The sequence below is a fragment of the Hesperophylax consimilis genome, chromosome 20 (genome assembly GCF_061612785.1).
Source record: "Hesperophylax consimilis isolate HC1 chromosome 20, BYU_Hcon_1.0, whole genome shotgun sequence".
Taxonomy (NCBI): Eukaryota; Metazoa; Arthropoda; class Insecta; order Trichoptera; family Limnephilidae; genus Hesperophylax; species Hesperophylax consimilis.
In genome coordinates, this window is record NC_142855.1 from 14,937,487 (window position 1) to 14,950,021 (window position 12,535).

Consider the following 12,535-nt stretch of genomic DNA (forward strand, 5'->3'; position numbering starts at 1 on the left):
ATATCTATGGAACGTAGAGTTGCATTATCTAAGCCGATTGAATCTGTCATCTTGTTCGTTCATAATTTATTGCGTTTCTAAATAATTTATTAAAAATATTTTAGTTTGGACGGTCAATATTTTGAGGTGACTAACAGTTTTTAATTATATTTCTTCAATATATAAAGTGTTATTTATTTATGATACTCAGAAAAAAGTACATTTTTCAAGGCTTTGAAATAATTGTAAGCGATTTTTACATATTTTTGACGTTTTCATAAAATGTATATTTAGAAACGCAAATATTTACGTATAACAACACAATGATATAGTGGATTTCATAATCTTTCCAAAACATTTTTTAGAATGAGGCTACGTTTCCCAAAACGTGAGTTATGATGCTTTTAGCAAAACTCGTAAATAACACAAAAATTATCACGTTTTGACAGTTCTCAAAGGAACACATAGTAGATAAAAGTCTTTGTCTGAGAGGTTAAAACCTCCATAAAATGGTTCTACACCAATACAACAATACTCTCCATGGCTATAAATGTATTGATAAATGTTTTGAATTCATATTCCTTTCTTACAAATTTAAATGACTTATTCCTTATTATGCTGTCTCAGTAGAGGTAAAGTCTAAACTAACTAACTAACCATCACGCCGTTTCCCCGCATAGTAGGCAGAGAGGACGGACCGCCAAACAATTCGGTCTTGGCACACACTCCTTGCCTCATTCACATTCATACATCGTCTCATACATACTCTTCTATTATTCTGACTCTTGACATGGCCCGACTCGAGTATCTGATTCACTTGATCGTGCCATGTGTTCCTCGGGCGTCCCCGACTTCTGCTACCATTCACATTTGCAACGTATATTCTCCTCACACTCCTTTCTTCGCTCACTCGCTCTACATGCCCAAACCATCTAAGCGTCCCTTTTTTGATCTTACTCATTACGCTTACATCAGCCTTGCACTCATACATGGTTTTACCACACATACGCCTCAGGGATCTCATTTCAACAGCGTTCAGTCTACTTTCATCCTTTGTCAGTTGTTTTTAGAGGTAAAGTCACAAGGAGGAAATCCATAATTGGCGTTGAAAATGTCGATGGTCAATGCAGAATAGTTGAGTCGTTCTGTTGATTGGCGTGTTCTGACAGGCAGAAGTCTTTGGTTATTAGACGGGGTTAGGAGGTGCGTTCTAGCACGGTCAATTATTGATGTAAAATATACCGACAGCCGGTAGACAAATATTCACTAATTAAGCGCAGTATTTTAGCTTCCACTGATCTTCGGTCGACTGTCAATATACACAACTTTAAATGTTATGCGAAATTACTGGCTGGAGGCAAACTAACGAAGCTCGTGGAATTATTATTATTATTAATACTATGTGCAGAGCAGGCAGCATTCTACTGATGCGCTCATATCTGATTTGACAACAAGTTTGCCAGTAATTGAGTTGTTTTAAGTTTGAACTAAGTCCTTTCTTCTCTCCAAATGTGAATCCAATAGAGCTTTGAATTGATTTATATTTGTTGCATGGATGACATGTTGTGGGAGTTTGTTCCAAGCATCCACTACTCTATTTGCAAGGAAGTGTTTTCTAGGATTAGATGCAAAAGGCGTTTTGGTAATAGTGTCCACGGAGATTTATATTTTTATTAGTAGTGAAGATTTGTTGGATGCTAGGGCAACTGTAATGTCCAGATAAAAGTCTCCATCAAGTCACCCCTTTCTCTTCTTTCTTGTAAGGTTGGTAATCTTAGTTCCTTGAGTCTATCTTCGTATCGTAGATCTTTCAGAGCTCTTGGTATTTTGTCTCTGTACTCTCTCTAACAGATTTATATCCTTTGCGAATAAATGCGAATTGAAAGACATTGCATATTGTGGTCTACTCACCATTGCATTTGGATGTGTGGTGATTCGGGGATTTACTTAGCTTCGTGAACACGTGCCGCGCGTAATCGTGTAGTGACTTTCTACATGTCAACGGATCTGAGTAGCTTTATTAACAAAAAACAATAATTTGATTCGTAGAAGAAAATATCCGGCAAAAAAATGGTTAGTCAAAAGACTTAAAGTTTAGCCACATCGCAAGGGAATAGCGTAGCAGATTTCACTCTCTGAACGCACGGAGTAAAATTACTAATCTTGAATATTGCTAATTTATTAAGAATCTCTTCAAATTATTGATCATCCGGTTAAAAACGGGATTGCAGGATTTTAACGAATGAATTGATAGATTTCCTAATAAAATTTTGAAAACTAAATAAAAATCAGAATATTTCTGCATTTCGTCATTGTATTATGAAGGCAAGCGCAGGTGCATGAACACGTATTCCAATTTGTTAGGATTTTACTAATAGTTTATCAGGAAACGGTCTGCAATACTGTTTTTAACCGGATTACCAATGTACGTGTTCCAATGTTTTAAAATTATTTTTGTAATTAAATATGTAAGTAATATTAATCGTACAACAAAAAATTAACTAGGTCCAATTTACTTGTAAGAAAAGGTGTATAGTTTGCTTTTGGCTTTTCTTTGTAAACGTATGTTCTCATGTTATCAATTTTTTTTAAAGTTTATCTTTGTAATTCAAATAATCTTTGTGGAAAATATACAACAAGCACCGAAGGCCTTTGTAGAGTAAATAATAATAATTATAGGTCACTAGTAGCTGATGATCGCGCGAAATGCTCCCGTAATGATGAATGATGTGTTCGAATCCATCTATCGCACTGCGGTGAGAGGCGATGCTCCGAGAAAGACTTCTTGGAGAGGTCAAAAGATCTCCCTGTAGTGTTGAAATGTTGATCCATAGACAAATTGTGTTGTTATCTTAGCTCAGGAAATCAGTTTAGCCTATCGATCTGATATTTTGTTAAGTTATCTAATTTTGACCGTGCTAAACCCACTGATGTCTATATGTATAAGTCTGTAATAATATGTAAAATGTTTGTATATTGCAGTTATGCGTGATCCTGGAGCCAATGCAGGAGTTGATGTCGCGCCACAAGGCGTACGCCCTGTCGCCGCGCGACTGCCTGAAGACCACCCTGTTCCAGAAGTGGCAGCGGATGGTGGCGCCGCCAGGTAACAACGCCGCCACCAGTACGTCCACCCGCCGAGCCGCCAAACTTACGCCACTTACACACGGCGATGGCTGCTAACTACACATGCATTACTGGGGAGGGCATGCCAGTTAGTGGGGAGTGTCGTAGTGGAGAGTGTCACAGTTGAGTGGCTGTGCGAAGGGTGTTTGTCACACTAGAGAGTGACTGTGGAGGGAGGTGGAATGATGGAGATTGGATATCTCAATAGGGAGTGTCTTGATGGAGGGTGTGTGTCACACTAGAGAGTGACTGTGTGGAGGGAGGTGTAATGATGGAGATTAGATATCTCAATAGGGAGTGAGTGCCTTAATAGAGGGTGAGTGTTACAGAGAGTCGTTGTGTGAAGGGGAGTGTGAAGATTGAGATTAGATGTCTTCAGGGGGAGTGTTATAGTTGAATGTCACATTGGAGAGAGTGTGTGTGTCACACTAGAGTCGTTGTGTGAAGGGGAGTGTGAAGATTGAGATTAGATGTCTTCAGGGGGAGTGTTATAGTTGAATGTCACATTGGAGAGAGTGTGTGTGTCACACTAGAGTCGTTGTGTGAAGGGGGGTTCAACAATGTATGTATCTATGTTCAACGATGTATCTATGGAGAATGTCACAATGCAGAATGACTGTGCGGAGGATGTTTGTCACACTAGAGAGTGACTGTGTGGAGGTGTAATGGAGGAGAATAGATGTATCTACGAAAAGTGTCACAATGTAGAGTGACTGTGTGGAGTGTGTGTGTCACACTAGAGATTGTGTGAAAGATATTGTAATGATAGATCTATTCAGGAGGAGTGTCATATAGCAAATGTTAACAAAGTAACCGTGATTATTAGCCAATGGGTGTCACATTAGAGAATGTTTGAAGTGTCATATTAGAGAGTGGGATTAAAGTAAGTGAAAATTGATAATGCGTGAATGATTACACATTGACTTATTGAGGGAATAAACAAATTAACTATTGGGTAAAGTAACGCAGAACTAGATGGCTTAGCACGTATTAAAACCCAGAAACTCACAAACTAGCACTAATTATAACTAACACAACGTAGAACGGTGACAGACTTGCCGCTAAATCTCTGTGATTCACATCCAAATGCTCTTTTCTCTGCTCATTCATTCATTCAATAACTTACATTTATTCATTCAATAACTTACATTTATGAAATACATACAAATACAAAAACTTCCAGAAATAGTTTATTTTATAAATATATATATACAGGGTGTATCTGAAAGATTTTAATCCACTATTCCCGAGCATTAATTTTTATGTGATACGCGCTCTGTCTCGTCTGTACAGCGATAATGGAATGAGACGGAGTGCATATCACGTGATGCGTTAGGTTATAACCAGTGGCAATATGTTTTAAAAAAATATATATATATCATCAGACAAAGAAATGACGCGTACATTTTAAACTCCAAATATGCTCAGGAATCAATCACTGGGTACGCGTTGTTACACCCTGTATATTATTATCCTTGTGGATAATTTAAATTTTTGAATACATATCATTTCCAATGAGCATTAAAAATGGGTATACGCACTAAATTGGATATTAACTTGTCGCCCTAGTAATAAATAACAACATTAGAATTGACAGTATTTAGTAAACTATTTAGTCCACTAAGTATCGTAGTGACGGTAGTTTAAAATGACAATTTTCTGGCATGATCAAGAAGAAGAAAAAAACTAACTTTAAAAAATTTTTTAAAACTTAATTAAATGCGTTCAATTCCCATCAAATTTTCACTTAAGGCGAAGCTTAATGCCAAATTACTATTTTGATTAATCTTTATAACGAATTGGTGTACATTATGAATACCAAAATATATGCTTTAGATAAATTGAAGGTTTTCCTATCGTTTCGCTTGAGTAGAATACAAATAAATATATAAATTACTCAATAAAAAATATAAATGAAAAATACTAAAAACAAATTTTTTCAATAGAAATGTATGAACGCGTAAAGGAAACAACTTAAAAAAAATACAGTATTATGGCCAAGATTATCTGTGACAGTTTCACTTGAATAACTTTTTTGCTTTCTTATAAAATTATTTACAAAATAAATAAAAAACCTTTTTTTGCTTGATATCGAACATTTCTAGACTCCGTTTGTCAAGCTATTTTAATGCCTATTACCTACAATATAAGGTATACCAAGAATATGCACATTTTTGGCTTGTAGCTTCCTCTTAAGATAAGCACTCGAAAATGCCACCTGTAATTCATTTAATTATCATAATACAAAATCCAATGACGTTACAACATATTTAGATGCGCTGTAAGAAAATGTTGCTTGTGTTGTGATGGGGGACTTGCCTGCCGTGGAATTGAACACACTACGCCCGGGTGGGACCCAAACGCGATGCCAACTCAGCCACCGGCCGGTCTATTGTTTAAATTGTAGCAATACATATGTATAAGGATATAAACTAATGGTTGTCTCGTACAGTATTCCGTGTTCGTCTTATAGTGCAAGCGAGTAAGCTTATCTCGTTATCTCAGTCACACCTGTGGTGTAGAATGTAGTATTCGACGCAAATACAAAAACACCGTATTCTTTGAATTAAGAATTTACTGGCAACATAAAGAGTTTATGAGACAATAGTAAGTTTAGATGTATTGTAACGTCATTGCCGACATCTGTAAATTCTATTTGGTTTGTTAGGAAAATGTCGAAAGTTATATTTATTTCCACTGAATACAGAATGTTTTTATAAGCCTAGAAAAAAAATAAGTATCAGGTCTATTAAAAAAAGTTTTGAAGTGGAAAATCTCCTACTTTCGAACCTCTTTTCTTAAACAGTTTTCTTGTATAATATGGAAAATGAAGTTCCTTAGATTGTGATTGAAATTTTTTTTTAATATTAGCGCCTGAACTTCACAAAATAAATTAAAACGTGAATTTTGACTATGTGTTTTTTGGATATGTCAAAATAGGCAGCCAGTGTTAAGCGAGAATTTCAAACTTATCGCCATCTGCGTAAGGAGTACGTGATTTTGCCGGATTCAAAATGTTTTACGCTGAGGTGCTACGCATTAGCCCGTCGTCACACGACGTGAGAAATCGTCATTAACCTTTCCTTATCTGTGGTGTGTATTTACTACACATTGCTTCTAATAACTTTAATAACTCTATAAATATAATAAATTCTGGGTTCAGATTTTAGGTATTCCTCCGTTATACATTTATGCACTGAATTAAAAAATAATATTTTACACAGTTTTCAAATTCAATTAAAAATCAGAGATTTTTGTTAAAAATCGGAAACAAATACACCAATACAATCAACCGCGTGACAATGCTACGCAAAGAGTGTGCGAGGAAATGACACGCTATTGATGTCCCGCTTTAGTTCGCTATGCGGGAACATGAGAAATCCACACGTCCGCAGTTGTATTTCGATTTAGACCATCGATACCTACGACCGCATAGCATCCAGCGCCAGTCGGTCGCGGGCCGTCGTTAGATGTGGACCCCTCGAACGTTTCTTTAGCATCTGCCGATGGTTTTTTCATGTTTTCATCAGTTAAATTACAATTATTATCACTTTTGATATAAAATATAATAAACATAAGCGATTAGCTATGAATATTCATATTTTTCCGATATTAAATCGCTTATGTTGAGATGTGTATTGACTACCGAGCACCGGAACGCGTGGATTTTTTTAGCTCAGTAAAGGAAAGGTTAACCAGATGCAGTAACGTTCTGCGCAAAAAAGTCCCACGCTGAACTGCGCTGTATACCGTTAGTATCGTTATACCTTAACGAACTTAATTTTCTGCGCATGGTCGTAACAGCACTCGGTTTATCTAATCTTAAATTATATGAAAAACATGCCAAAATTAAAAATTAATGTTTTTCATATAGAATTTAGCAGCTTACAAATCTAAGAAATTTTGTCCCTAGAAACGTTATATATTTTCCTAACGACAACTTATATAGAAATTACAGATAAATCATTTGTAGAATATCTTTCGTTCGCAGATTACAAAGTGTGCATTTTCGGGTGAAGCTTGCTACAGCGGTTCCAGGACAAAACAGAACTCGGAACAAATAAAACTCATTTAACCTAACTTTAATTAAGCCACCAATAGGTAATACACAACAAATTACCTCCATGTAGATATGAATGGCAACTGATGTCTCCACTTAGTTGGTAACAGTTGGTTCTAGCCTATTTGGCATGTGCTCTGATCTATCCCATTTTAATTGGAAAATTAAGACCTCAGGCCTCTGGCATATTGACCGTTTTTTAAAAATACTGTCGGATATTCTTGAGAATTTGTGGGTATTTCCACTTCAAATCCAAATAAATGGAATATTTCTAAACATATCCGAAAACTAAAAACTGTTTTTGAAAGGTAATGAAATACGCTTTCAAATTGTATTATTAGAAATAAAAAAAATATTTTTTTTAGTATTCAAATTTTGAAATAAAACAAAAAAAAGTTTTAAAAATGGTTCACCTTAACACGGAATTAAAATTACTGCTAGTGAAAAGAAACACATTATTTTATTAGACAAATGTACTATAAACATTACTGCCACCTCAATTTTTTGTCATTTCTTATAAAAATAATTAGTAAAAAATTTCATAAATTTATCTCAAATTGCGGTCACAAATTTTTGTCTGTCGTTAACTTTTAGGTTTGAATATAAAGCACGATGTTTTCTCTTTCTAAAACCGTTTGATTCATATTATAACTACAACGTTAAGGTAGTTACAAGGATTTTTGTAAGACCATATGAGCTGTTCCGAAAAACGAACAAATTGTCTCTCTGAGGTAATGGCTTTTTGTGCGTAAAATTGAATAAATTAGCGTGTATTAATATGTTCTGTTTTGTCCGGTTCCGCATCTTGCCACTTAATCCCCAGTTAAAATATTTGCCATCATATTTGGAGCCAGCTTTGAATAGCGATAAGTTGTTACTGTTGTGTTATTGTTAGTTTGTTTTTGTTATTGTGTTGTTGCTGAGCGTTTTGGCGATGGGTCGGTTGCAGAATCGCAGCGGCCGGCCAACAAGCGGAGAAAACGGAAGGGCTCCAATAGCGGTGCCAACAACGTGCCGCCCGTTCCCAGCAAGAAGCGATCGCCGGGGCCCAACTTCTCGCTAGCCTCACAGGTTCGTACCCAACCACTTATCCACTAAAACTGAAACATATGAACTGCTTACTGTGGTTTAATGAATTCACCTATATTTCACTGTTAATCTGATGCACTCAACAAGACATAATTTAGAATATTCAATGAGGATCATTATTGACATGTTTTGGTATTCGATAGAAGCTAAATCAAGCTAGTGACTAACCATATTTGCTGGTTGCGGGAAGCTCAACATAAATTCACACTATGTGGTAAGTTAGACGTCCATTTTATTATATATTATGATTTCTTTTCATTCGAAACGAACGTCGATCGATAAATGCACCCCAGATGTTTTCAACGGAATTCTCGGAAACTCTGAAGGGCCTAGCAAGTGTTAGTAAGCTAAGCCCAGGGTAATTTATTATCCCGACCGTCGCCTTTTACTGCGGGCAGAATGCACTGCTTCAATAATCACTAGGACGGACTCGCCGAACGTCTATTTGAGGAGGCAGCGCTTTATTAGCAGCAGAAAAATTCCTGGACGGATGATGAACCTCGTGCTGGCACTGTTGGTGGACGCGGTGGACTCTCTAACTGCAGCAGCTGGTCCAGTTTCTTCACCACCTAGGATTCATGCTGCAGAGTCTCCATCTTCTATCTTCGTCGAAGGTCACAGCGGTGCTGCCAAGGTCTGGTATCTGTGAGAGGACATTCTATCAGCGCTTTATTAGCAGCAGACACATACCTGGACGGATGACGAACCTCGTGCTGGCACTGTTGGTGGACGCGGTGGACTCGTTCGCTGCAGCAGCTGGTCCAGTTTCTTCACCACCTAGGGTTCTTGCTGCAGAGTCTCCATCTTCTATCTTCGTCGAACGTCACAGCGGTGCTGCCAAGGTCTGGTATCTGTGAGAGGATATTCTATCAGCGCTTTATTAGCAGTAGACATATACCTGGACGGATGACGAACCTCGTGCTGGCACTGTTGGTGGACGCGGTGGACTCTTTCGCTGCAGCAGCTGGTCCAGTTTCTTCACCACCTAGGATTCTTGCTGCAGAGTCTCCATCTTCTATCTTCGTGTCACCTGTTTCTGTACTTCATTTTACTTAACTTAACTTTATTTTTGTAATATTTATATATTTTGTAATACCTGCAGCAACTGTAAAGCGCCCCTGAGGTGATATCTCACAAAAGCTGCGCTATACAAATTGTCCAATAAATAAATACACAATCGTCTGATTGTCCATCTCCGAACAGTTGGACGATCGATTAACGGTGGTTCTGTCAAGATGGCCACGAATCGTTCTACAACTCGCACGAAGCTGCCCTCTACACAGTTTGATATTACTTCCCGTTGGTATTATTATTAATGCGAGAGTGGAATAACGATTCGATATTATTATTTTTGGTGCTTTACGAAGCGGAACCGATATTGCAGAACCCTAATTGTTAGCACTTTCAATATACAGCGTGGAAGCAGTTATTACTGACGTTCGCCAGGATAATGAATGTTTATAATAATTTGTAAGAATACGTTTGTTTGGTTCCAGGACGTGATGGTGGTGGGTGAGCCGTCCCTGATGGGCGGAGAGTTCGGCGACGAGGACGAGCGTCTCATCACCCGGCTGGAGAACACGCAGTACGACGGGGGCGACGGCGGCGCGGGGGGCGTGTTCGGGGACAGCGGGGGCCCGGTGGGGGGAGTGGGACCCTGGCACGCGCCCCCCGGCCCTCCGCCGCCCGCCCCGCCGCCTGACGCGCCCTCCAAGAGCCCGCACTAGCGGCACCAGCAGCGCCACACCGGCGGCAGGCCCCCCCCCGCCTGAGAGTACGCCCGCCTGCTGCTGCAGAGGGCCATGCGCCCGCAGCTGTAGGGGGCACCACTTTACAGGCGTCATGGACGGTGGTCAAACTTGTGCTGGAGGCATCATCAACCTGGATCAGCCTTGGAACTGCTTCAGAGTTGTTTTGAAAGCATCATGAACGTGGACGCATCAAGAACTTGTGGTCAATAATAAGGAGGCGTCAAGGACCTGGAGCAGAGTTGTTCTGAAGGCATCAAGGACTTGTTCCGAAGTCGTTAAGGAAGTGGGTCACTTGTTGCGCTCTGTTCTAAAGTGTTGCTCTGGAGATATCAAGGACGGGTCAAGTAAGAGTTGAAGTTCTGTTCCATAGGCATCAAGAACTTGTGTCACGTGCGTTGCGCTCTGTTCTTATGTGTTGTCCTAAAGGTATCATGGATATTGAACCATCAAGAAGTGTCGAGAACTTTGTTCAAAGTTGCGCTCTGTTCCGAAGTGTCTGAACGGTTCAATTGGAGAAAAAACCGAAGCAATAAAACACTCGTCAAATGTAATTTAACCAACAAAGAAAGCAGCGCCCATTTGAAGGTTTACAAATAGAGAGTCAGTCTGAATCGAAGGTACACATCCGACGCTAGAAGGACTTCCAATCAGGAACCTTCAAGTTCCCCAGCAAAGTAATGAAACTTAATTCTAGAATAATTACGACCAAAAAGTCACAGATGTGTGAATAAAAGAAAGGCCACATAAATAACAGTAAATCGTGTGAAAAAGACACAAATAGGTGAATTCAAATAAATTTTAACAACATTAAAATTAAAAACGCTTTCGAGTGAATTAATCAGTATTTTTTTGACTGTTTTGAAAATTGGTGAATATTTTTTTTTTTTTTTCGTTGTTTTCAAATCAGCGACGACAACTGCGGTTTTATTTCATTTCATTATTGTTTATATATATATTATATATAAATTAAATATTGTGTATTGTGTATAATGCCGACGGCGGTGGTGAGGTTTCATCGTCTGGGACCTTTTAGTGAATTGAGACGATGAAAAGTAACAATTTTGATGAAATTAATATATATGTATCATATAGACAATTAAAGGGGTGTATTATTCATATTATTATATTATAAATAAATATAGTTTTAACGGTGATTCTAATTATTAAATGAAATGGGGAATTTCTAATGAAAAAATGTTTTTATTTTTATTTTATGATGAGGAATTTGCAAAAGGTTGGTCGCCTCTGTTTTTTGTGATTTTCTAACTAACTTAACCATCACACCGTTTCCCTGTAGGGGTAGGCAGAGAGGATAGAATGCCATAACTGTTGGCGCACTCTGCTTCTCGCTTCATTCATTTTTTCTCATATATATGCGTTATTCTGACTCGTGACATGACCCGACTCAAGTATTTGATTCACTTGATCGTGCCGTGTCTTTCAGAGGTGTCACCGAATTCATCTACCATTTACTTTTGCATCTTTTACACCAGATTCCGTTGAAAGTTATGAAATAAAGTGTCGATGATTGATTTATGAATCACACTGTTGAAATATAATAGTTTATACGATTTATACATATATACATCACACTTTTCAATTACAATTGATTCATACATCTTACCATTGAATTATGATTGATACAAACATCACTCATTTGAATTACAATTGATTCACACTTCTTATCATTTATACAAACATCACGCATTGGAATTACAATTGATTCGTTCATCTTACCATCGAATTATGATTGATAATAACATCATGCATTTGAATTACAGTTGATTCGTTCATCTTACCATCGAATTTTGATTGATACTAACATCATGCAATTGAATTACAATTGATTTGTTATTGAATTATGATTGATACTAATGTCTTATCATTGATATAAACATCACGCATTGGAATTACAATTGATTCATACATCTTACCATTCAATTATGATTGATACAAACATCACTCATTTGAATTACAATTGATTCACACTTCTTATCATTTATACAAACATCACGCATTGGAATTACAATTGATTCGTTCATCTTACCATCGAATTATGATTGATCATGCATTTGAATTACAATTGATTTGTTCATCTTACCATTGAATTATGATTGATACAAACGTCTTATCATTGATATAAACATCACGCATTGGAATTACAATTGATTCATTCATCTTACCACTGAATTGTGATTGATACAAACATCACTCAATTGAATTAAAATTGATTCACATGTCATATCATTGATACAAACATCATGCATTTGAATTACCATTGATTTAAGCGTCTTATCATTGATACAAACATCACGCATTAGAATTACGTTATTCACACATCACTCTGGCGAATTACGATTGATTCAAACATAACACTAACGTTGCGGAATTCACACATAAATTGTTGAATTACAAATACAAAACACAAATAACTAAGAAAACTAAAAAACTTGGGCAAATAGGAATAAATGCAGGGGCAACCAACCTACGGCGTTCCCTGTCTTAAAATACTTTCAAATTAGTGATAGTT

General features: G+C 37.5%; 1 protein-coding gene across 5 annotated transcripts in view; it reads left to right on the forward strand.

The window, feature by feature from the left end:
* The window catches only part of LOC149414156 (LIM domain-binding protein 2-like), a 102,162-nt gene extending 90,347 nt beyond the window's left edge, over positions 1–11,815 (forward strand). For all 5 annotated transcript variants that reach the window (XM_089644243.1, XM_089644244.1, XM_089644240.1 and 2 more), the window contains exons 8-10: positions 2,962–3,085; positions 8,115–8,236; positions 9,751–11,815. In XM_089644243.1, the coding sequence (XP_089500369.1) occupies positions 2,962–3,085; positions 8,115–8,236; positions 9,751–9,981 (477 nt within the window). In that variant the 3' untranslated portion in view covers positions 9,982–11,815. The remainder of the gene's footprint in view (positions 1–2,961; positions 3,086–8,114; positions 8,237–9,750) is intronic.
* Positions 11,816–12,535: the final 720 nt, after the last annotated feature.